The sequence below is a fragment of the Tetranychus urticae genome, chromosome 2, assembly GCF_039701765.1.
Source record: "Tetranychus urticae isolate SD_2017Ah chromosome 2, NJAU_TeUrti_SD_1.0, whole genome shotgun sequence".
NCBI classification, from domain to species: Eukaryota; Metazoa; Arthropoda; class Arachnida; order Trombidiformes; family Tetranychidae; genus Tetranychus; species Tetranychus urticae.
The window spans coordinates 19,542,420-19,570,034 of NC_142959.1; the positions used below are offsets into that span (position 1 = coordinate 19,542,420).

Sequence of the window (27,615 nt, forward strand, 5' to 3'; positions counted from 1 at the left end):
AATTGGAATGAAAATGTGAAAGATTTACAAAATCTTGTCTCAAAGGCCTCATGAAAAGCTTTAAAATTGTAGTAGATTTAGCCTTGAATTATGACTTGAGATATACTTTTGAAAAGCTCTAATCCATAGCTAGATATTGCTACAAACTTTGCGTCTTTATTTTCATAAGCTCAATTAGTTGTCCAATTTTTAGACAAAAGTAAAAGCAAACTTGCAACTAGTCAGACAAAACTTATTCAGTTTATAACAAAAGAGGAAGAGATTTCAACTTGTGTTCGGAATCACTAAACGTATTTATGTTCAATTTGATACATTCTGCATCAATTCTATTTCTATTCTTGCACAACTTTCGTGATTTACATTTCAAATTCTAATGAAATGAATATTTTTTCCGATCTCAAGTTATGCATAGAAGTCTAACCAAAAGTGAAATGCAAGTCTATGAATAGCAACCAAACAATCAATTGCCAAGGCGACTCGATTCATCTTACCATAAGAGCCCTTCAAGGATACCAATGGTTACAACACCCAGGGGTCAGGAATTCATGAGCAAGTTACATGTAATGATATTGAATTTCATTTGTCCCTTTATGCACTTTTCATCTCTTGCACCTAAACCATTGAATCATTGACATCATTGTAAATTTTTTGCGCTGAAAAAACATCATTGACTGTGAATGTTTTCATGATCAATTGCACAGTTGCACAAAAAGTTACATTTGAATGATGGATTCATATTTCATACTTTCTTGTACTTTTTTGTCCAGTTTTACAATGAAAACTCAATAAAACACAGTTTCATGAGCAATTTAAATGGATTCAAATACAATTGCATACAAAATATCAATAAAGCTTGGGATAACAAAGAGAACATTGAACGAGAAATATTCATGCAAATCTGATAACACTTTGAATGTTATCAAAAATGTTGATCAAGGGAAGATAAAGGAAAGGAAAGGAAGATGAAAATGTTTAATAGTTGAACTCAAAAGGACAGGTGAAATTATTTTGATAAGAATAGGTTATTGTCAATAAATAATGTCCTTTTAGACACTTAAACAATCATAAATGTCACATATTCATACACTTTTGATAAGATAACATATTAAGCTTTATTAGTTTCTTCTTCTTCTTATCATTGCTGGGATTTTATCTTTAAGATATTTTATATCTTTTGATCCAACTTTTACTTGCAATAATATGATAAATGTAATAATAATGATAATTGCATAATGAGAACAAGGATTTATTACCTTTGATTTGGAATACTTGAAATTGCTATTTTCTTTTTATCCAATGAATAAATAAGAATATTCTGTTATCTTTTATCCACTTAACAGGGAATGAGTCAGAATATGGTTTAACAATAACTTATCAAAACCTGAATGAAGCAATGTACCTTTTATACGATAATATTAGCTGGGAAGGAAACAATATTATTTAGAATAATAATTTTCCTTTTGCTGCCATATAAGTTTAAATACTTGAGCAGCATAATTTTGTTCAATTAATCAGATTAAAATTTTCTTGAGTGAAAAAATCTGTTGAAATTTTACTTCATGTTAACTTGTTATTCTGAGAACTCCCAGAATTCCCTGCAAATTTCCCCGAAATTTAATCAGCACAAACCAGTAAAAATATTATAATAGATGAAAATAATCAACTGAAAGTCTGATCTTTATCCATGAATAAAATTCTTCAGATCGTGATTCAAGATAGCGAAATCTCTGGTTTACTCATTTTTATAGCACTGGAAATAAGTTCAATGACTGCTAAATCCTTAAGTTCAATATTATAAGAAAAGATGTTAACTGCGAATAACTTTCCAACTTAAATTAACTCAAATCGATTCGGGAATCAGAGGTCAATCATTCGGTATGCGTGTCAAGCTTATTCAAGGTCACTCTGCTATGTGATCTTTATTGGCATTTGAAGGTCATTTTCTGAAATTACATTCTTTTCTGAATAGATGGCGTTGTCACAAGTCGCTTACATTCAGCCTTGCAAAATAGCCTGCTTCTTATTCATTCATATCAATACATTAATAACAAATTTCGTAAGCCATTTCATGCCGAAGAATTTCAATAATTTCGAACTCTGAATTCGTTATGGTTTAAAATATTCTGGTACTCTTTTTATCAATCACGTTAACTGAGTTGAGTTGATTGAACTCTGATTTGTTTTTGAGTGCAGTCCCAGAATTGACAGAAAAAAACTATCACTCTTGGAGTAAACAGGGAAGGAAGAAAAATAAATATCATAATAATAATGCTAATGTTAAATGCTGAGATACGAGTAAAGATAATATAATTTAAAATAATCAGTGAGAAGGAACTCAACGAGAAGATGAAGAAGGCAAAATGATACAGAGTCATGCGTGTTCCATTGTTATTCTACATTATCTATCCTTGGGATAACAGGGAGTGAGAATATTGAGCCTAACAGAATTCTGTTCAATTTTTTGCTTTCTCACATCTTTTTTTGCTTCTCTTCTGTTCATTCCAACAGTTTCCTCAGTGTTCATTTGCAGCTCCAAGTTTTCTCAAGGTAACATAACATTATTATCACTTTTGTACCAAAGGGAGGGTGAATTGGAAACAAAATAGCAAACACATCAGCAAACTATTCAACATCATTATCATCATTTTCGTTATCAATATCATCACAAATTTGCTTAATAAATTGGAAAACCAAAAACTGTGTTCTCTTCAAAAATAACTTTACACTCCCAGTGTTTGTGTTTATCAGCTCAAAATGGACCAGCAAATGAATTTACTGACAATGTTGACTTGATTAAAGTTTTCCAATGATCAAAAACTAAAAGTTAATCAGAATAATTTACCATTTAATTGTCACTTACCATTGAGAAATTCAATTGTGAACCAATTCTAGTGATTTACAATTCCATCCAATCGAAATATTTTTTTGTTCGTAAAAATTGTTAAAGGTGAACAAGCAATTTTTAATCATCATTCCGAGATAAATTGATTTCCAGCAATTGCAAATGTGAATTTCAAACTTGCATCTTTCATCAATAAAGTGTTAATCGGATATCAGTTTATTCACTTCAATTGCCATCAACTTGATCAAGAAAAAGCTCAAGGTAATTTGAATGTAAAAAAGAAATCTTTTCTTTCACAATATTTGATTAAATGATTTCAATTTCAAACTTTCAGAGAGTGAGGGAATAATTTGAATCCCAAATGTCATCATGAAAAATCCAGCAACAAAAAGTAAAATAGAGTTTAGTGAAAAATTTGAATTTCATTATTACGTACAAAGCCAACTGTTTACTCAAGCCAGTGCAGTAACAGTTGACTGTGCTGCATCAAGTAGACTCGAGTCAGTCAGTCTTGTACGTCAATGCGAGTAAACTTTACCTTTAAGTCAATTGAATGAAGTTGAACTTTGAACCAAAGTGAATCGTAACCTTTGCCTGTAAATTTTTCCACATTAAATCAGTTGAATGTTTCAATATATTGATTGGTAAAAAATTTCAGTTAATATCATTTTTTGTCAAAATCAAAACTCTTGCAGCATCATCATTGATGGACCTGATGATGATCTGACTGTAAACCTGGTCTGAACACAAGTCAAGTTTTGATCCTTTTCCTTGTTATCCCATGAGAATTTTTCAGAATGAAGAAAATGGGAAAAAAAGAAAAGAGCTTTACTACTTTTTTCTATCTCTCTCTCTGTCTGTCTTCTCTCCCTTTTTTGTTGCTCATCAAAATCATCTTCTTTACGTCCAGAGAGCCTTTCAAGTTCAAATGGACAGATTTGTTTGACAAGCAAGCGGAAGAAGACCAAAGCCAAAATGATGATAATGATCAAAACTATCAACATCATCAACGTTTTGTCTTGCTTCTCATCATCGACCAAATCAACATTTTCTGTTAACTTCAACATGTTTATCATCATTTGCCTTCTTTAAGTGTTTTTTTCCTTCTTACTTGAAATATTAACAAGCAAGTTCAATTTGACCTTACTTGATGTGTTATTATTTTGCTCATACATTTATGTTAGTTTCACTTTTATCTTATCTAAAACTCATCATCTTCTCATGGGAGATTCATTGATATTTATATATACTTTTCAGTGAAATCAACAAAAACTATAGATCCATTTACGGATAACATTCATGATCGACGGTTAAAAAAGTAGTTCTTTCAGCCTTTTCCATATATAAACATTTCTATTGCAAGAGGAAAACTGATGAAAAGCTGAGGCAATGTACAGTTAATGGTGAAGTTCAATGAATATGCATCATGCTGTTTCATGTGCTTGTGATGAAAAACAAAAGGATAAAATAAATAGGAAAGAAAAATATATTTCTTTTCATTGTTCATCAGCATTATGAGAATTTTCATGTGAATGTTTGCAACGATTTTACTGCCAATGGAATTTTCAGGAAAAAGAATTGAACAGAAATGAAAAAAATTTCGCACTTTGCCATTGTTTCGCCAACATTTAAATGTGTGTTCACTTTTTGGATGAAAGTAGCAAACAAGATTTAGATTGATGATTCTTTATGCCTTTGCATTTCTGCTAAGGTCAACCTTTTGGCTGTGAAATTTTATTGCTGATTCAGCTTCAATGTTTCACTCAATTGGCCAAACCTTTCATCTGTCAAGTTGAATGTCAAAAGTCAATGATTTTGACAAATACAGTCAACCTTGAATTGTTTTCACAATTAATTTAATTTCAACTGTTCAATCTTCTGTCCATTGAAAAATGATTGATTCTTTTCTCTACTACTCAATCATCGTGATATAATTTATTCATAATTCAATAATGATCACAATGTTGTTGATTTGTTGATTAAATAATGTGACAAAACAAACTTGTTAACAAGCAAAGCGTAGGAGTCATTTTTCATGCTTAACCTTTTCTCACTCATATTCATTCAATTTCAATGGAAATGAAACCAAATTGGAAATGATCAATATTCATATTCGAGTTATCCAATTACTCCAGAATACAGGGTATTTAGATGTTAACTGGATGATTGACAGCCTGAAGGATTAGAACTTTAGAATCGAGAAAAGCTAATTTGACTTTTACTCTGATAAGTGTTTGGTCATTCAAAGTTACTCTTTTATCTGGCCTTTGATCAGCATTTGAAGTTCATTTTCTAAACCTTTTCCACTATGATAGTGTTTTTCAAAGTCACTTAAGTCAAAAGTTTCATTTAGATTTTGAATAGCAACGATTATTGAGGAACGTCATTCAGTGAGAAAAATTCGTTTTTTGAAAAAGTGTCGTTCGGAGATCAATAACAGAGTGATCTTGAATGATCGTGACGAGAAAGCGTATTGTAGTCCCAATCTTCTAGACTCTGTTTCCAATGGGATAACCTTTCTGTTTGCGAGGTTATTCGTGTTTGAAGTCATTCTTATTTGGATAGCACTGTAGACTAAATGTAGCTTAATGTCTGTGTGATGATCACTTGTAAACATGTTAATCTTGATTTTGGTGAATAAAATTTGCAAAGTTATAGGGAACTGAACTAATGTCAATGAAATGAAAGATATTAATTGAGGTTACAAATGATGACGACGATGATGAGTATGAATGAAGAGGAAAAGATGATCTAATGATGGAGCAAAGTAAATGGTTATTTGGTTGGGTTAATGGTGAATTAAGATGTTAGTTTTGTTGCCTGAAACAGACAAAAAACAAAAGTTGATCATCAAATTCATTGTCTTTTGATGGTAAAAATGTAATGATTATTTGATATTCAAGATAATTTATTTCATTCTAAACTTTACTGGGAAGGAAAAATGTAATGTAGAGAAGAGGGTGAAAAGTTGCAGGATGAAAATGAATAAGTGGAAAAGTTGTTAATAAATTGTATTTGAACAATCAAATGAACTAAACTTGGTTTGCCTTCAACTTTGCTCTTCTCTGCCTTTTCACTTCTTACATCAATTTACGAGTAAAACACTGGAAAACATTGACGTTTAATGATCAGGTTAACAGTGTTGTAATGATACTTGGTAAAGTCGAAATGATTGGAAAAGCAAAGAAAAAAAATGTGAAACAAAATTTATATATTCTGATAGAGATTCGAGTGAAAAAGGTCATTCAAGTTGTCAATTGGTGTATCATTATGATAAAGGTCAATCATGATTATGATTCAGTCGAGTTTCTCTTGTTTCAACATTAATTTCAAGTAATGTTTCAACTGGCAATGACTTTACTAACATTACAGTTGAAAACATGAAACTTTTTTATCTCTTTACGGATCAAACAAGATCACTCCAATGACTTTTAATCGATTAATCAACCTTTATAAGCAGATCATGATTTTCCGTTTAGTTGATCAGGAATTTCCAATTCGGGACATTTTATAATCAGACAATTCTGCAACTGTTACTGGCCCTTTTTCGTTATAAGATTTCTCTTTTCACGATTTCTGTGATTTCTGCCATAAAACACCAAACATAATGAACAGAAAACTTTTGATAATCGTCTCCATCTTTTCTTGCAAAGTAACCGCGCGAGGGGTCTAGAACCAATTTGACTGGGAAGAGTAGCATTAGATAGAGAATGTTCAGCTGCGAAAAGTCTCAATCTTATTGAAATCAACTTGAAATCAGATTTTGTTTCAGCATTCCTTTACAATTGAACGCAATATTGCAATAAACCCAAAATTTTCAGTAAGAAAGGCTGGAGCCCGAATCAATTATAGTCATGTGACTGTTCATCGAGTTTAGACCAAAACAAATTACCAACGATCCTATTTTGCTTGGTCATCAAACTCTCCTGACCACAACCCACTCGACAACTTATAAGGCTATGATGGGTAAAGGGAGAGCTTTTATCCCGTGAATCCACGGAATAAAAGTGAATTGAATAAATCCAAAACAGTAACCAGGGAAATGCTCAGCAATACAACTAAAAAAATTCAAAACGTGACGCTAAATGCTCAGATCGCTATGAAGCACATTTTTTATCTCCAATTTATTCTGATGAATTATGAATTATTTAGAGAAAAAATTGGGCTTCAAAGTCACTCAAAGCTCAGCTCTCTTTGCATTTGGAATGCAATTCATTTCTTTTGGAATGAAGAGTTGAATAGCGTTCAAAGAACTATTCATTGAATTCACTGAGAACTCAAAGAACTCAACTTACAAGAATTTTGAGAAATTTTGTCCATTTTTCATTCTTTGATAATTTACATATTGATCGAGTTTCAAACCTTGAATTTTGATAGTTTGGACTGAAGATTTAGCTATCGAACATTGTAAAGATTTTTCAATACAGAGACACGAAACTTTCCAAGTTTACTTTTCTCCTCTCAAACGTGCCTAAATGAACGAATAGATTAAATTCATTAGACTTTTGAACTTTGAATAAATGTTGTCATTTGAAAATCGTTAGACTAGATGAAGACTGAAAGCAAACATAATTACAGATGTTTAAATGATGACAACATTCAATTAAGATTCATTAGAATTTAATGTTGCAAGTAATTTGACTCTAATTTTTCATTTAATAATGTTTCTTGATATTAATTTGGAGCAATTTCATCTCATTATGTTGATGGAAAAGTGATATTTTACTTATTTGCACAGTTTTTGTACCATTTTGTTTCACTTTTGTTGTTGATTAAACAAAGGAAAAGGTTTACTTGTTAATGTCTATTCGTAGTTGAAAAGTACACAGAAACAAATGAAATGAAATTTCTGTCAACAATTTTGATTCTTTTTCGTTTTCTATTTCATGTTATACTTTCGTTCAGTTCATTTAGATCTCTTTGCTGTTTCAATTTTGAAGAAAACTGTCTGGTTACCAAGGAAATGAACAAAATACTCGGAAAGTTTTGTTTCAATCCAATATCAATGAGTATCTCATTTTTTTCATTCTAACTTGCTAAGCAATCGATTGAAGCGACAACCGATAAGAGACAAATGTTTAGAATTGAAATTTGATAGCAAGAGTTAATTATCGTTCCATGTTGATTCATAAAGTGATGAACAATTTGTAAACATTGAATTAGAAAATTTGTTTACAGAAGAATTTGTGTGAAAATTTCGCATAATTTTTCTCTCCTTTCATGTTTGCTCTCAATAATTTGAATAATCTAAAGTATTCTTGTGAAACTGATAACCAGAAAATACTAGATCATTATGAGCTTCGAAATCTGATCTCTTTCATTCATGAGATGAAAAATTCAATGAAATGGTGTAAAAGATTGATGCTGATGAAGTCTAATGAACATGTGAATTACAAGATTTTTGACAAAATTAATATTTGAAAAGTTCATTGCTACAAACATCTCAACTGAATCTCGAACTTGAAAACCATGAGAACAAATTTTATGGTAGATTTAAAGTATAATTGTAAAACTGTGAAGTTACGTTTGCATCTGAACTGTACAAAACTGTTTCCACTTTAATTCCTCGATTCCTGTAAAAGTATTTTCATTTCAAATTATGATGAATTTAAGCAATAAAAATATGAATTATTTGTGTCAGATCTTTAAGTGCATTCATTTTGTTAACTAAATTACTGATTACATTTCGCGGTCTAGCAAGAGTTTATTTCTATGAAAGAAATAAATTGAAAGTAGACAGAAGCTCAGGTCTACAAGAGTTAATAGCAGACTGAGGGTGTTATGATCAAAAACACGTTCTGCTAAATCAACTGGTCAGTCTGGCTTTTTTAGACTCATAGAGTCCTCATTCTTGTCTCAGGTCCTCGTACGGTGTGTGCTTATTGAGGTTAAAGAGTGAAATGTAGAGAAGTTTCAAAAGCACTCATTTTAAATACTTGGTTTGTGTACTTAAAGTAATCATTTTATGTGAAGGGATTTGAAACAAGAAAAGGTCTGAATGAAGTTGGAACTGTTCATATTTATTTTGAGAGTTAGTGAGTAAGTCAAATTTTAACTTGAAATTGATTTTTCTTAAAAAGTGAACAATTTTTGCTTGGCTTTCACACCTTCGAGTCTGATCTAGTTTGAAAAGGCTCAGACTGTCTCATACAGGTAAACGATCCATTCTTATATGAAAATATGTTCTGAAGTACTACTGAAGTACTGAAAGATGAAAAGGTTTTGCCGTACAATTTGCACATAAATAAATCGATAATCTCTTGAAATCAGCATTGAAAGATACCATTGTTTAGTGTTAGTAAAAGATTGAGATTTATTGAATTTCACTTGAATCTTTTCTTCATTTTGAATGAACCATCAATCTCAAGAAAATTAACACTGATTAACTGGGCTAATTAGTTCATTAGTCTTAGCAACAGCAATCAAAACCTTAACCACAACCCTGAGTCGAGAGTTAAACTTGATCCGAAATGAAATCAAAATTTTTCTCACTCCAAGATAATCTTTCATTCCTGAATTATAATTGATAGTTTTAACGAGTAAAGGAAAGGAAATGAAAACAGAAATGGCAACGAAATTGGATACGAAACAATGTCCTCATGAGAATATTTTTAATCTAATTGTTCTCTTCGTTTTTCCTCTTTTATCCTCTTTAAAGTTTCATTCATCTCTTCTGTTTATTCAAATAATTTTATTTACTTGAAACCTTTTCTTATCCCGAATTGAATCTTTCGGGAAACTCAATCATTTCAAACAAAAAAAACTAACTGTAAACACACAAGAAACAAAACAAGAAAGTCTCAGAACGAAAAGAAAAACAGAGAAAAAAGAATTGATCCAAACAAGTGGAAACATTTCAGTTTACATTTATAATAACATGCGAATTAGAGGAGCAAAAAAAGTAAAAATGAGAGAAAAAAAGTTCGAAACCAAATTTAATTGTACTTTTTTACTCATCACTTTTGCTTTTCCATTTAAAACTAATAACAATAATGCATTTTAAGAGGATAACATTAACTATTGCAAACAAGTAATCCGAGTGAAGCAACAAATAATAAAATAACCATTAAGAAAGTACTGAAGGGTTAATGTTTCGACTTTGTCTCGTTCTCATGCTAGAGTCAGAGGACAGGCTAAGGATAAGGTTAGACATTGGTAGCTGGGCTTTGGATCTGCACAAATTGCACATTAGTTTAAAGACTTTAACCGCAAAGATTCATGATGATAGATGAAACAAGCAAATGGCTTGCAGTTATAATCATGAGATGAAATATTATCACTCCCAGTCTTTATGCTAATGATGAGAATGCCAGGAGTGTTGGAATAGTTTCTTATTAAATTGATATTACAGTCTCTTCTTTATTCGTGTGTTTTTTTGTCCTTTTTCAACGTTTCTTTTTTTCTCTCTCTTCCTCTGTCACCTGTCTAATTGTATGATAATAAGTTTTTTGAGGGAAAAAAGTGCGACTTAAAGTGTTAATAATATGCATATGAAGATGATGGAGTAAAAAAGGATAAAGAAAATTATAATATGAATCTCACATTAGAATTGATAGCGTATTATTATAATGGAAAATTTGGGTCCTTTTCTTGTTTCAAAAGCTCTTTTTTGGCTCATTTCATCATTTTGTTCATTTGTTTTTGTTTCCTTTAGGGTTGCTTATCTGTAACAACAATCAACTGGGAGTGAATGCTTTGTTTTTGATGGGCGTAATTTGAGCAGCTTTTTTGAATTGTTGATCAAATTTGTCTTGTTGGATTTATTTTGCAGCAATTTATTGTCTGTTGAAGGACGCCATTTGAGAAATGAAGGTTTAGCAGGAAAAGGCGCTTAAATTTTGCTTTAATAACCGGGTTCAAGTTGATGTGAAGTTTCAAAAGTGAACAGCTTTTTCAATGTTAAGAAAATTGTTTGATCGGTTTAGAACAGTCTTGATGGTTATAATTTGATGGTTTAATCAATTGAACTGCGCTTGGAGCAGGTTAATTGGAAATATGTTGGTTGAAATTGAAACAAAGTTTACTCATTAAAGATGCTTTTAGTGTTATCTAATAAAGTGTTCAGAGTTGCTTCAGTTTATTGTAAATTAATCTAATGATCAACTCTCAATTTGTGCAACAAAATCAATTAACAAACCTATTAAATGAACTTCAAGTTAACGTACAAAAGGATCCCTTTCGCTATTAGTGCAGTTGTTTTGAGCCCAATATGCTGTCTAAATGATAACATTGAAGTAACCCGATGTGGATCAAATTGTTAATGGGCTAAACTTTGTGTCAAATGCATAAATAAACAGTTTATTAGGCAGACTCAAGTCTTCATAAGAAGATATATTAATATTTGCCGTAAAGAAGCTACGAATATGATGAAAATAAAGTTTCATCTCGAAATCACTTTGTATTAAAAATGATGTATCGAAGCTATTATTTGTTGATAATTGCGAACCAATGGATTTAAAAATTGAGCGACGAATTGCCAGAGTTTGTGTAAAGGTTGATGAAAATCGGTGGCTAACACTCGAGTGAATTTCATTTTTGAGAAATAGTCAATTCGATTTGCAATATCTGGATATCGAGATGATCATCCTCTGAATTGAGCCCAAAAACTAAATAAACCGACTTCATCTGTGGAAAACCCGTCAACCATTTGAAAGTAAAGTTTGTAGTTTGGGTAAAGCATTGAGCTAAAATAAGCAGCAATAAATCGTTATTTCTTTGTATTTAATAGGTTCGTTTGAAGTCGAGTCGACTTGAAAAGAGGAAAAATGGTTGAAGAGAAATGGATTTTTGTTTCTTTGCAACTTTTCTGTCATCATTTCTGGTTACAAAAGTTTGAATGAAAACAATGTTTCCAGACAAATCGTTTTGCACTGTTTATATTTTCCTTGACAATCATGATGATGCTTATTTTTACAGCTAATATTCACTTTGGGATAAAAAATGAGCCTTTATTATTATCATCATTATTATTTAATCTAATAGAACTCAATATTCACTGTTCATTAGTTCCTTGGGAATACAATTCATAGCCATCAATTGTTCAACCTTTTTCTTGCTCACTTAATCTGCTTTCAGTGTTTACCATTTTCACAAGCTCAATCAACAGTCATTCAAATGATGATTATTCAGTTGTTGATGCACTGGTCAGTTGCAGGTTAATCATTGAGACATTGAATCGAGTTGAATGATAAAATTGAATCCATCGTCAAAACCAAAGAGTCATTCAAACGCAAGCAATAAACACAACGAAACATTCATTCGTGATTTCAATCAAACTCGACTTGGAACAAAGTTGATTCTCGTTTTTATATCGTTGAACTTCTCAATGTTTTCAATTGATAGTGAATTTAAAAGATAATTAATCAACGTAAATGCTTATTATTTTGTGACAATGAAAAGTAGTTGATTCTCGTCCTGCAATGTTGGAACCAGAGGAAAACAATAGAGGCTTACAAGAGATAAGATTGTTTGCTACCATGAAACATGAGATGAAATGAGTTCTCACTTGATCAGGCTCATCATTAAACACATGAGAATGTTTGTATCGACAAAAAGTACACAATAAAGATGATCTAAACAAGAGTACAAAATTGAACAGCAAAAGAGGATGAACAAGATGAAAGGCATGATGAAGAGAAAGAAACGTTATTCTTGCAAGATTAAGGTCTTTATAGATGGTGGTTGAATAAAAGAATAATAAACCAATGATTGATTGATTTATTGTTGATTAAATGGGAAACATTGTTTGAAGAATGGTAAGGGAAGAGGAAAAAAGAATGTGGAAACACACAGAAAAAAACCAAGTAAAAAATATTTTCCACAAAAATAAGATTCTTGGCAAAATACAATATTCAATTGTAATGGGATGAATAAATAATGTTCAAGTGAATAATTCAATGTTCAAATGAAAAGCTTTTTTTGTTGCTTTTTCAATAAAATGGTCTACAATGGCATGTAATTAGTAAAAGCTAGTAAAAATAACTCAAATGAAATATTTACTCCAAATAATGTTTCATGATAATAACTTATTTCACCAAATTATCAAGATAATATTAACAGGTTTGGTTAACTTTTTCCCATCAACCGCTAAATTGTGCTTTTCTTCATTTCAAGATCATTCATTCAATGATCCATCAAATGATCTGATTGCTTGAACTGAACACATGAAAATTCGGTTCTAACTTGCATGCTGTTTGACTCCGAATCAATCTTCGATATTGTCTTCTGGATTGGTTTTCATTATGCAGAAAATGCCAAAATCTTTGATCTGATGTTTGACTTTCAGATTGTATCTCGAGTTTTGCAGCATAAAGCTGGAATGATCTACATTTAGTGAAATCTTGCATTAATCTGATTCTTTTTGACAATTCTCTTCAACTAAAGACTGAAGTTATATCGTTAAATGTGTAGCTCGCTTGTCTTTAGATGAAATTAAATTTGAAAAGTTTTCAAAGTTACTAAATCCGTTTCATTCCTTCTCTGGTTCATTGATTTCTTAAAAAGATACATTAAACAGAGAAATAAAAGTATTGGTTTAATGCCGATTTTTCACTTTTCTCTTCAATTATCCAATTTGCCCACTTCATGTGTTTTTGTTTCTGTTAACCTTAAGTGCTGTAGTCTTTTATGTCAAATAAAACTCTCGTAATTTTAAATCGATCCATAATGTTTACCGTTCACAGTTTATCCATAATTAAAACATATATTTGATCTGAAATTGGTCATTGAACATTGCAAAGTGAAAAGCTTTCAGACTGACACAAGTCGATCTCACATAGATTTGTCTGTCAATTATTTTTTGCTATTCGAGCATTAGTTAGAATAGCTTTTGAGTCTTCATTTTAATCTCTTCATGAGTTTAAGCATCAAAGTTTACTCAAAATCGAAAGGTAGAATCAATTGGAATCAAATGCAATAAGTTGACTTGAAGGAACAAATTTGGAAATAATTGCGCGATTTTTCCAAGTATCAACAGCATTTTTCGCTCTAAATCTCAGATTCAGTTATCATTTTGCAATAATGAAATTTTCTGTTTGTTACTGTTTCTCTAATACTGTTTCACAGATAATCGCATATCCCAAGAACATGATTAATTCACCGATTTTGGTTTCTATCAAAATCTAGTAAAACAAAATGCTACTCCAAGATATTATCATTTCTTCGACTTTTCCCAAATCGAAGATCACATCGAAGATTATCTGAATAAATTGGAATGATTTTCCTCTTTTCCTCTGGATTTAACTCAACTTTTCTTTCGTCTCTTCAGTCTTTTTCAATGTAAAAAAAGACTGAAAAGTTGAAGTAAAATGAGAAAAGTTTGACTGAAGAAAGTGTTTGATCTTGGCTTATTAATACTTGTTTGAGACTCTCAACGATTGAAAGATTGATCATTAAAAGTCGATCAATGGATGTTGACCATTTATTTTTATCTTTTCCTCTCAAGTAACTTTCAAAGTGACGATTGTTCAAGTTTGTTACAATGTTTCGAGCTGAAGAAAAACTGTTTCAAATTGTATTCCCATTGAACCTCCAGATAATAACCAGAATAGTGAAACATTTTTCCCTTTTCATTGAAAGACGAAAAATGTGAATGTGAAAAAAGGGTTAAACGTAATGAAATTAAATTTAACCTTTCAATTGTAAGCTTTGCTTAAAAAGACTAACATTGAGTTTGAAACTTTTCCCAGTCAAACTGATTACAATCAGCTTCTATTAATTATGATATAATGAACAAACTAACGTTGAATTTGCATTCAACTCTTTACGCTGTTTCGTCTTGAAGCTTATTGTTTTGAAACAGTGTTGATTAACATTAATTAATCTTAATTTATTCAACAATCTAATCTTACCATGAAAAGGGAATCAAAATGTTATGATAATTTAATAAACAGCATTTTCCAGTATAAATTAATATTCTTTGACCAAAGTAAATGGAATTAAATTGTGAAAGAAAATTGAAATTTCATTTCATGACAATTCCAAACTTGTTTTACTTTCAGAAATTCATTCAAACTGTCAACTAAAAAATGAAATGAATGGTAAAATAATTTTTATTAAACTCATTTTTCATCAAATGTACATTGACTTATGACAAGGTTAAACTCAGATATTTTTACATCAGAAAGTGCCATGTGTTTCTAACCCGAAGGTTCACTCAGAATATACAAAAAAGCATTTCTGTTGCTGTCTTTAAAAGTCGATTGAACTTTCGTCAGAACATCTGAGATAAAATGCTCATCATGCAACTTCATTTCGTCTGAAACGCATTTCCTGCCTTAGTCCATGTTGAAGTTGGTTCATCGTTTGACTAGAAAGTGAAATGAGAAAATTGTTTAAAATCTTTATTTATGAAGAGAAGCAAAAAAGATCGAGATCATTGAAAACTTGCAGATTGATGTAGATTTGATGGTAAACTTTTGATACAAAGTTTCCATTGAAGTTTTTTTTCTGCTTCCATGAGATTCTTTATCAATTCATTATTAAAGACTTCTAACAGATTTGCAATTGATTATTTGCTGGATCCATGGAAGGAAACAAGAGAGGTAAAGGGTTACATGCATAAAGAGTTGAGAAGTTGTTTTTAAAGGTTGTTACGAGAATTGATAATGAGAAAATCATCAATGTTTATAAGAATTCATGATAAGAGAAGAAAAGGGGAAAAAAGTAGAGAGACCAGAATCTGTTTCATTTCCTCAATTCTCAGAAGGATTCAAGTGAAAGTAAAGGATTGAGATGTTCTGTTGGTTATCAAGATGTTAACCTAATAAGCTTATTGATTCCAATGTTGAAACCAAAACTATTGCCAAAAATATTTCCTTATTACATTATCAGTGAATTGGAGTGAAAATTATCTCTATAAAAGTTAATTGTTGTCTCATTGTTAAATCCTGTTCATTTGTTGGTTTACCAAGTGTTCACCAAAAACAATCAACCGACGACATAAAAGAGTCAAATGTGTTTAAATTGTCTGTTGATAAACAAATTGTTTTAATTAAACTGGCAGCAATAAAAGGCATTCCCATAAATTGTCACCAATAAAACGAAAGACAATTTGAAAAGAATCATTATTTAGAGTTGATTAAATTTCTTCTTTTTCATGGAACAAAATTTGGCCCAAAAATTTTGCAAAATTTCATTTGAAAATATTCATGATTCATGGTGAAGCTTGAACTGTTCCGAGCCTTATTTTTCTCGTTTAAATCCCAAATGGAGCAATCTAAGCTAAATCTCAACCTGAGGGCTCATTATGAGCGCTCAATCTGAAAGCTCAACCTGAGAGCTCAATATGAGAGCTCATTGAGAGCGCTCACATTGAGATCTCATTTTAAGTACTCATTTTAAGTAAAAGTAAATCTCAGCCAGAATACCTCACTAATCCATCCGAATAACCCTTAACGCTCCACAACGAGGACTCAAAGGTCTTTAAAAAGGAACTTTTGTTTTACTTTAAGCCAGTTGGCAATCCTTCTATTGTAGAAACAAGTTTTTCTTACTCTTTTCATTTGAATAAAATTTACTTTCGAAAACGAACTCTACAATCTTGGCGCAGTCGACAGGATGGCCAACAAGTTTCGTTTCTATTTTGAGAAAAGTGAAAATCAATCTATTCATCTTACAAAGTATAAATTGTTTGATGAAAATGAATGGACAATCGTCGATAATCAGTATCGCGATACCAGCTCACATAGTGTTTTACTTTCGAAGCCCTCCGTAGCGTCGGCTCTCGAAAATTTTACTCGTCATCGCACCCTTGTCGTGCAATTATCAGCAGAGGAGTCTACTCCTTATTTAAAAAATGACTTTGGTTGTGTCCTTTCCGATGAAAGTGAAATTGAAGCAATGAGTGCTACTTCAGTGCCACCATCTAATGGGTCACAAGATTCAGTTGTTTTACAAGCTGTGAGTGAAATGATTAAAGCTCAACAAGAGATGTTTGCGAATACTCTTAAGTGTTTTCAAGAGTCACTTCGACCTCTAGCAAACCAAAAGATTCATCGTATGGAGATCTCAAAGTTTGATGGGAAAACCGAAGACGCTAAAACATGGATGTGCACTTACGAGAAGATGTGTGAACATAACAACTGGCGTGAAGATAAAGCTAAAATCAACGGTCTCAAGTCTAATCTTGAAGGCAACGCTCTAAAGTGGTTCAACAGTATGATCAGAGACAACGTCAGTGAAGATTGGGAATTATGGAAAAGTTCATTTCTCCGTTCCTTCGGTCATAACCGTGTTAGTTGTGCTAGTTTGGCATTAAAATGGGAATATAGAAGTGGTGATATATTCGACTACTATTATGACAAGCAACGTCTTATTCAATTGGCCTTTCCTGAGATAGACGATTTGAACTTTGTTACATTGGTACTTCTAGGATTACCTGATACCATTCAAAATCAACTATCCACTCGTCAACTTACAACTAAACAAGAACTGAGAGATGCCTTGGAAACCATTAAACCACCAACTCAGAGTAAGTCTCATTCAACTATTAGCAAGAATACTTTCAGTCAGAATAGTAAAACCCAAGTCAAGCTTCCCAATCAAAGTAATAAGTATAATAAATCTTCAGATGGATTCATCGCATTAGATGAGAACATGGAGAAAGTTAACAACGAGCTGAGCACTCCAAATGAGAGCTCAAATCGAGATCTCATAATTAGATCCCAAAATGAGAACTCAAACAGAGATCTCAATTTCAGTACTCAAAATGAGCGCTCAGATCGAGAGCTCATACCCAAACCAGCATATTCCCTATTCAACGCACTATCAAGTGATTTAGAGCCAAAAACCTCCATAGAGATACAAGGAAAATCTTATGCATGTGTGTTAGATTCAGGATCAGATAAAAGCTTTATTAGATCTAATATTGTTCGTGAGAATAAGTGGACAGTTTTAGAAAAACAGCAGCTCATCAAGCAAATGAATGGAGATACTTTCACAGTAGATAAAGTCTGTAAGCTTGAAGTTAAATTTAAAGGAAAGTTAGCAAAGCTAGAACTTTTTGCTACTTGACTCACTTCCATTTCCAATTATCTTAGGTTACTCAGACCTGAAGCTTCTAGGTGTTAGTCTTTGCCAGAAACCAATAAGTGATGCCTTATTAAGTTCTGAAAATGAGCGATCAAATCGAGTGCTCAATTTGAGTTCTCAAAGTGAGACCTCAGAACGAGCACTCAGAATGAGCACTCAAGATGAGATCTCAAAAAGAGAACTATTAGAAATCGTATTGACCAAAGAAGAAATCAAACGTGCTTTTCCTAGGCTTTGTGCTTTGACCTTACCTGATTCGAACAATTTTGTTGACTTCAAACTAAAAGATGATCACTCCATTGTTCGGCGTAAGCCATACCCAATGTCTCCTCATAAACTATCATTTGCAAGACAGAAAATAAAAGAATTGCTAGAAAAGAAAATCATTACTCATTCAAATTCTAATTTTGCTTCACCAGTAACTTTAGCCCCTAAAGAAAATGGAGATCTCAGATTTTGTATTGATTACCGAGAGGTTAACAAACAAACTGAGTTAGACCCTTTCCCTTTTCCAATTATTGATGATATAATTAGTTTGTTCGGAGGCTGTCAGTTCTTTTCAAAAATCGATCTTAAAGATGGATTTTGGCAACTGCCTTTATCTCCTCAAACTAGAAAGTTTACAGCATTTGTCACTCCTTTTGGACACTATGAGTGGACTCGCCTTCCGTTTGGTTGGAAAAATAGTCCATCTCTATTCCAAAGACATATGAACAAATTATTATCAGAACTATTGGAAACTGGAAAAGTATGTGTATATATAGATGACATATGCATAGGAGCTAGATCGGAAGAAGAATGTAAAGCTCTTACACTCTCAGTGTTATCGAAATTGAATGAAGCAAAAATGGTGATTAATCTTGAAAAGTCTGAATTTAACAAACCCTCTGTGAAATTTCTTGGTAGAATAATAGATGGTAATTCCAAGACTACAAAAGCTGAATCTATTGAAAAAGTCCGTAACATGAAACCACCTCATGATTTACACTCCCTTCGACAGTTTACAGGTTTAACAGGACATTTCCGTAGTTTCATTAAAGATTATGCATCCATTGCTAGACCCTTAGACAGACTGAAAAGAAAAGATGCACCTTTTGTTTGGAGTAATGAATGCCAAGAATCTTTTGACAAATTAAAAATTTTGATAACTTCAAATCCAGTACTCAATCTACCTGACTCTGAACTTCCATTCGAGTTATGTACTGATGCGAGTGGGTTTGGTTCTGGCTCAGTGCTGTATCAAAGAGATATTAAGAAACCGAAAAATCAACAGCTGCGAGTGATAGGTTTCCAATCATATACATTTTCAAAACAAGAAGTTAACTATTCAATAACTGAGAAAGAAGCGCTTGCTGTGATCAAAGCCATAAAATATTTTAGGTCATTTTTAGAAGGTCGTCCTTTTGTTGTTCATACTGACCATGCAGCTCTTGCTTATCTCATGGACTTGAAGGAACCAAAAGGAAGATTGGCACGATGGCAATTATTTTTAATGTCTTATGAGATTAAAATTGACCATCGACCAGGCAGACTACACTCTGATGCCGATGCATTATCACGACTTTGTCTAGATCAGCCAGCTCATGTGTTTCTTTCCACCTACTTATCATCAATTCGGACAAGATCTCAAAATGAGAGCTCAAATAGAGATCTCATAAATAGATCTCAAAATGAGAGCTCAAATAGAGATCTCAAAAATAGTTCTCAAAATGAGTGCTCAGGTATTAAAAAGATTGAAGGCTCAGAAAGATCCCAAATTCTGAGGGCATATCATGATGATAGACTATCTGGAGGTCATGGAGGATATTGGCGAACATATCACAAGATAAAAATGCGTTTCCATTGGCCAGGTATGAAACGAGATATTGTTGAATACATAAAAACTTGCCACCTTTGCCAAATGAAAAAACCCAAACCCAAATTTGACCCTCCATTCCTACCTAACCATTCAAAAATTCCCTTCCATACTATCCACATTGACTTTGGAGAGCTTGAGAAGAAGTCAGAACTTAACAAAAGTACCAAATCATTCTTGCTTTTAGTTGATGAGGCGACTCGTATCGTGGTTGGTAAGGCTATGAAAGAGTCTTCCCTCGCTGTAATTAATTTTCTGAATTCATTTAGCAGAATCGACCAAGTTAAAGTTATTGTCTCAGACAATGGAACGGCATTTACTTCAAAAGAGATGAAGAACTGGGCTCAACTGAGAAATATTTCTCTTAGAAATAGTGCACCATATCATCCGGCCGCAAATGGACTTGTTGAAAGAAAAATGCGTGACATTAAAACTTTTATTGGTATCTACAAAGACAGTGGAGTCGATTGGAAGACGCTATTGGCATCTGCTACTGCTTATTCTAACCGAAGTTATCATTCAGTAATTGGCTGCACACCTTGGTATAAACTGTATGGCAAAAGCCCATTGTTGCCTGCTGATGAAAATTTTGGATTAAGACTTGAAAATATCGCACCGGAGAAACCAAAGAATGAAGATGAAATGGTAAAGATTAGGCAGCATAACGACAAGAGAAAACAAGGAAAGTTTGAAATCTCAGAAGGAGATAAGATTCTCGTTAAATACGGAATTAATGGAAAGAAGCGAAATATGAAAGGACCTTTTTTGGTTACGAAAATTAAAAAGTATGGAGATAATCCTAAAACGCTGACCTATGTAGACAACAATGGAAAGGAACAAATTGCTCATATATCGAACATCTCACTGTATCACGAACGGAGTCGTGACTTGGATGAGTAGGGGGAGATGAACTGTTCCGAGCCTTATTTTTCTCGTTTAAATCCCAAATGGAGCAATCTAAGCTAAATCTCAACCTGAGGGCTCATTATGAGCGCTCAATCTGAAAGCTCAACCTGAGAGCTCAATATGAGAGCTCATTGAGAGCGCTCACATTGAGATCTCATTTTAAGTACTCATTTTAAGTAAAAGTAAATCTCAGCCAGAATACCTCACTAATCCATCCGAATAACCCTTAACGCTCCACAACGAGGACTCAAAGGTCTTTAAAAAGGAACTTTTGTTTTACTTTAAGCCAGTTGGCAATCCTTCTATTGTAGAAACAAGTTTTTCTTACTCTTTTCATTTGAATAAAATTTACTTTCGAAAACGAACTCTACAAAGCTGAATGTGATTGATATTGAATCTCCAATGTTGATGAGAAGTGGGAAAATATAACATTGAAAGTCTCGATATGAACATGTTGCAGGTCATTTCAACTGCTATAAATGTGTTTGTAGATGAAAGGGAATGTTGAGAGTCAATTTTATTGCAATCAATTGATTTTGTGGTTCCAATTGCAACTTGGTAATTAACTTTGACAACCTTTTAACGGTAATAAAAACTGTCTCAATCAAGTTGAACGATGGGTTAATAAAAAGAGTTTAAGCTTTGAATAAAAGTTGATGAGACAATGTTGTTTCATTGAGCTTCCAAGTTGATCTAACATTTGAGGAAATGTTGTCTTTTGACTCGAGTTTTGTGTTTATAATTAAATGGAAATTTTGAGAAATTTTTCTTTTCTTTTTTTTCAAAGAAAAAAATGAAATTGAATTTGTTGAATCAAACATTTTACTCGCCAAATTTACTCTATTTACTCAATTAAATTTAACCCTTTTTTGTTTACTCTCACAGATTGAACCTTATTTTGCTGTTGGTTTCAAAATTTCAATCTTTTTCTTGTTCCATCAAATTGGAAAAGGAAAAGGCGTAAAATAATTGGTGAACAAAGTGGGTGAAGTTACGTTGATATATTGCTCTCAGGAAAGAGTGAAAATTGTGAGTGAAAGGGTGAGAGGAAGAGTGAAGGAGGAGGAGGAGGAGGAAGGAAGAAAGTGAAAGTGGAATTGGAAAGGGAAGAAAAGCCGAAAAAGAAAAGGAAAAAGAAGACGAAAACGAAACACAAAACGATTCCTTTTTTTCATGGGCAATGATTCTTCGATTTCTCTCCTTGATATTTTGCTATGATATATCATACAAGATTGGTAAGTATCAGTTAACAGCCATTTTTTCACATCTTTCCACTTTTCCTTTCTTTTTCATTCCTTGATCAGCTTGTTCATCTCACCCTCTTTTGCACTCAAAAAACTCTGACAATCAATTTCTTTTACTCCCAATTTTCACTCCCTGTGATGACTTTTTTTCTCATCTTCAGAATCTTCTCAGTTTTTTGCACTCTTTCTTTTTCAATACAATTCCAAGATTCATCTTTTCACCATTCTTGCTATTCCACTTTCACTAGCATCTCAACAATGTCTTTTGTTAGCTCTTTTTTTGCGTTCTTCAACCCTCAAGATACCACAATATTATCACTATTTTTATAGTCATATTGAGATGCAATGAAAGATTGTATTCAAGTTGATATACAGATGATAATGAGTTTCAAGCAAATTGGTTGCAATATTTCACAGCTCAACAAATGGAAATCATTCACCATTCAATTATCATCAATCCAATTCAACTTTATTCTGTACATATTTATTCAACTTATCAGGTTGAGTTGTGAAGACACAAGAAACTGCAAATTTCTATTTTTTCCCGATTCTTTTTCAATTTACAATTTAGACACTTTGACATTCACTTTTTTTTCAATCAGAACTTTTTTAAATTATTCATGTTAAGATCATTTACCAAACTGACTCAAGTTCACTCGATTGCTTTTTGATGATTTGAACTCAAAACATAATACAAAAAAACGCCGATAGTCCATCCTTTCACATTAAACGAAATTGATTGTTTTGTTATCAAAACTTATGCCCTTAAATGAGTGCTGAGTGCTTTTATCTTCAACTCTTGAGTTTTCTCAAAATTTGGAGCTCAATGCTTCTGAGGCAAGCATGATCAAGTTATACCGCCATAAAGTTTCAAATATTATTTAGTATAACTAATTAAATGTTCATTTTTTCACTTTTACTTTCATCTTACCAATTATCTGGACTGCTTTACTGGACTTTATTCATCCTGATATGTGACTGTTTCTGGGTTTAGTTTTATCTCAATATGTTGCCACTTTAGGTGGAATCGTTGCCTTCTCATGTAACGTCTCCGGTTGGGGTGACGATACTGTTAGCTTAATGTTATTTTACAAGGATGGACTCAAAGTGCCTTTTTACAGTCTTGATGCTCGTGAAGTGCCCTTTCTACAAGCCAAAAGGTTCGGTAATGATACCCGGATGTACCTCAATGAGACAACCTCACCGCCTTCCCTTATCATTGAATCTGTAAAGATGGAAGATGAAGGCGAATATCGGTGCAGAGTTGATTTTAGAGATGATAAAACTCGAAATTCACTATTTTCACTTAAAGTTGTTCGTAAGTAAATTAAATATTTTTCTTTTCTTCTCCCTTTTTCACACCTAAACAATCAATAATCAAACATTTGAATGTTGGACCAGTTAACAAAATCGAATAAAAGTTGAACTTTTCACTTGAAATGAAATTGTAGTTCAACAGTTTAACCTTGCATGTTTAAGTGAATCCAGTAAAAAAGCTGATCGTTTGTCCTACTGGTTCATGCATTTGCTACGATCAATGAAAGTAAAGATCAAATTGATATTAATGGTTTTCTCGAGTAAAATTTAAACTTTTCACCACTTCAACTGTATACATTTCAGAGTACAATGTTAATATTGATATTGGAATGATGAGAAAAAACCGAAATTGATTCAAGTAAAGTTTATTTATTGTTGACACAGTCAAATAGTCAATGTAAATATCAGTACAGTTTAAAAATAAGCTAAAATGTTAGAGTTAAATATAAAAGCAGAAAATTCAATTCTTGAACAGATGAGAAGAGAAAACAAAAATTTAAAATAAAATTGAAATTGAACCAAACACAATTCAAGTTGCATCCTTGACACTTTACATCCAACAGTTTACCTTCCCAGGCAACAAAGAAGTATAAAGTTGATCAAGCTTGTTGTTACAAAATAAACAAACAGTAAAGATATTTGGTCACTTTGAACATCGTAAGTATAAACGATTAAATTAAATTAAAGATTTAACTCCATTGTAGTCGAGTGAATAGCATAAAGTTGACTTGCAAGAGCTTGAGGTCTGATCAAAGCATCACAACATGCTTGGCTGTTTCATCAAAGTGAACAAAACAAGTGACTTGAAGATTATCATTGAACTGCAATGTTTAAGGAACAGTTAAAAACTATTATTTCAAGTTTTTCCTTGAATTCTGAAGAATTTTCGTTAAGAATCGTCATTCTTGAGTTTTTTAGACAAATTGAGAATCGCTTCTTTGCATAAATAGCTCATGAAATCTATCATTTTTGAATGGGACGTTACTCAGTATGGACTTTTTGCGTTGGCAATTACGGTTAAATGATGATTGCTTTTCCAACTAAAGTTGTCAGCATTTGATCTTAATCTTTTTTGGACTTGTTACTTTCTTGAAGTCTGAAGCATCGATCTGAGATTATAAGACAAATAATCTGAATAATCTCGAGGCTCGAAATTTCCTTATTTTCCAATCAAAAAGGTTTTTGAAGATGAGTCTTGAATGGCATTGGAATCAACTTTTGTTAAAGAAAGGGAAAGATGATGATTGGATTAGACTTTGAAAACTGTAAGTTAAAAGCAAAGGTGCAACTCAATCCCTGACAAGGCTACATGTTAGGCTTGTTTAATCCTGTTTAAGGCAATGTTGACTGCTGAGCGTCTAGTGGATCAGGGTTACTTGAAAAGTTGCGGTTGAAAATTAAATCTCACTAGATATTCATATCAGAATTTTGTTGAAGACAAAAAATTGATTAAAATGCGAAACTGTCTTGATGGTAACTCTAATAATCTCCTTGAGCCAGACCTGATTGTTTAGGCAACAACCGATGATATTTTTTCTCCTTTTCACCATTTCCATTGTCTATCCAAAGTGTTGTAACTTGTTATTACACAATGAATAGTAAATATTTATCGATAATTAAAGGTTACACATTTTCATGGTAAATGTCAATTAAAACTAATCAACCCTTTCAAAGGAAACCTGTCTGGAAGCAGACTAAAATGAGAAACTCAGTTCTCCAAGTGAAAGATGAGCAGATGCTCAATCCATGATTAAAGTCTTATGGAATCAAATTTACTCCCAGTCTGCCTTGTTTCGATTCAACTTTTAATGAATTCAATTGTTGAAATATAATTAATAGAAAAAACTTATTTTTAATTAATAGTAAAAGCAAACGATTCAAGTCGTAATGAAACAAGCGAAATATAAGAACAAAAAAGTGTATAAAATTTCATTTTCTGATTACAAATATTCAACTCATTTAATCCCAACTTTTTTCAATTTTCATCATTCAATTAACAAGTAAAATGTAACTATTCAAGAAACTTTCAAATCCAAATTCAAGCCTGAGTCTCTTTTCAGAAGAGTCTTGAAGAGCGATTGAAACATGGCTCATTAGATATCTTATTAATTGTCATTTGATTAATGATGGTGTTAATCGAACTTTAATTGTTCAAATGGGAATACATTATTGATTGTTTTTTACGCATTTTATCCACTCTTTACTCAACTGTTTCATTTTTGCGTTAATTGAATTTGTTAACGATTCTGTTTCTAAATATTTAATTGTTTCATTGATGCAGATAAACCTAAAGTTTCAGTAAACCTTGGTGCCAATTTGAATGCGCAAAATATCAGGGAAGGAATCGATGTAATCCTGGAATGTAATGTAACTGCTAGTCCGCCAGTTTTTGAGATAACTTGGACTTTTAATGATAAGTCCGTCATTAGTAATCTTTCTGATGGGCTCATCGTGTCGGGCAACTTTCTTGTCCTGCAAAAGGTTAAGAGGTCACATCGTGGTAACTATCAGTGCATTGCTGTCAATTCAGTTGGAGAAGGTCGAAGTAATCATTTTTTCCTTCGAGTTCAATGTAAGTAAATGTTGGAAATGCCAAAATCTTTTTTTCCTCTTCTCCCAATTTTCAGTTGAACATGATTATTTAAGACGATTAACTTTTATCTTTTTTTTAACAATTTATGTGGCTCAATTAGCTGACAATATATTGCAGCTTAATCTAATAATAAGCTATTATTTATAATCATTTGGATTGCCTTTTACGCTGTTAAACTTGATGATAAACTGTTTCCTTTTTTCACTTGAAAACTTGCCTGTCTTTGGCTTGTTTGCCTTGACTCTGTTGATTCTTGTTGATCTAATTGTTAATCAATTGACGTTTATCAAGATTTTTTTTATCCTTTTACATTTTTGACTCATGATGGAACGGAAATTTGATAATGAATTTTCATTTTCATCTTTCAACAATTGCCATTGAGAGAAACTTATTTTTCTTTTACTTTTATCTTGCAGCTTTTTTTTCTTGGTTTATCTTAATTCTCTTCTTGTTCTGAACAATTCAGATGGATTCATTGTTGTCATGATCAGTTGTGGTCATAATGACAACTATGAATCAAAATTGAGACCGGAAATTTGAAATGATTAGTTTTGTGAAGAAGCCAAAAAATTGAGGTTTCTGTTTTTTCTTGACTCTTCTTAACTTTGCTGGACATTAAATTGAATGATCAATGAAAAATGATCAGGAAATGATTGAGTCGGAAATTTTGGTTGAAAAATTAATAATGCGAAAAGTAAGTTGTTGAAAAGAGCATTAACCAGATGAGTTGAAATGAGCTGAATCTGTGATCAGAGCAATGGAGAAAATTATTAAAACATGAATCCAATTTATACATGCAATTTGTACAAGAGAGTACAGCAAATTTTTCCTTTGAGGTTGTAAACAAACTGAAAAGGTTCTACGAAAATTACGAAACCTGATGGGTTGGCATTGGAAATAGCCTAAGCTTACTCAAGATTTGGGTTAGGACGAGGTGCGCTGAAGCGTTGCACCCGTATTTTGAGGAATTGTGAAAAAGACAATTTTGTTTAGTTTGATGACATGATATTGTTGGATATTTAATGAGAGCAAAAATTTACTCTGCATTGAGAGTTTTAACTTGATTGACTTCCAGAGACATAGAATTGACAAATTTCAAGTTTTTGGTAAGAACATTTTCGAAGTTTGAACATAGATTAGACTCCATTTATGAATTCTATTTATATTACAAGGGAAGTTACCCGAGTGTTACTCGCCGAACATCGAACCAACACAGATCGATTATTTTACGGTTGTTTTTGGTAGGAAACTTCATTTGAAAAACCGAAAAGGTTAAAACAGCAGAACTAATTTACATAAAATATTATGATAATGGGCGTTCATTTTATCCTTAGTGGTCGTTTTTGCTAATAGTTTTTGACCACGAAGTCAGATATTCAGTCAGCAGAATTTCCGAAATTGAGCAATCATTAATCCATTCAAGGTCATTCAGTCATGTGACCTTCGATTAACTCTTGAAGGCAATTTTCTTGAATTTTAAACATATCCAGATCGGCTGACGCTCGTCTTATGTTGATTAAGTGTTTTGTAAAATTTAGCCTTTAAGCACCGTTCAGACAGTGCATGTTTTCGGGTGAAAATTCGTTTATTTTCACAACGGTATGTGTTTTCAACATGCAACTCAGTCAAATAACTGAATGACCTTGAATTTCCTTGATCCTTTATGGCTCTTCAATTTCACAAATTTTGTAGCCTGAATATTATAGCGATCTAACTTCTGCAGAATTGGCACAAACGATGGTCAAGGATGAAAGCGAACGCCCAGTATATGAAAATGTTACAATTGTAAGATTATTGTACACAGCAACCTTGAGGGTCGAGCTTATGG

The 27,615-nt window shown here is 32.3% G+C and overlaps 1 protein-coding gene across 2 annotated transcripts in view; it reads left to right on the plus strand.

The window, feature by feature from the left end:
- Positions 1 to 2,481: 2,481 nt before the first annotated feature.
- The window catches only part of LOC107371155 (uncharacterized), a 46,061-nt gene continuing 20,927 nt past the window's right edge, over positions 2,482 to 27,615 (plus strand). The window contains exons 1-4 of one of the 2 annotated variants that reach the window (XR_003083957.2): positions 2,482 to 3,103; positions 21,519 to 21,868; positions 22,872 to 23,195; positions 25,476 to 25,766. Coding sequence is in view for 1 of the 2 variants with exons in the window: in XM_025162786.2 (XP_025018554.2) it covers positions 21,814 to 21,868; positions 22,872 to 23,195; positions 25,476 to 25,766 (670 nt within the window). In the remaining variant the exon portion in view is untranslated. The remainder of the gene's footprint in view (positions 3,104 to 21,518; positions 21,869 to 22,871; positions 23,196 to 25,475; positions 25,767 to 27,615) is intronic. The other variant, XM_025162786.2, reaches the window with a different exon arrangement.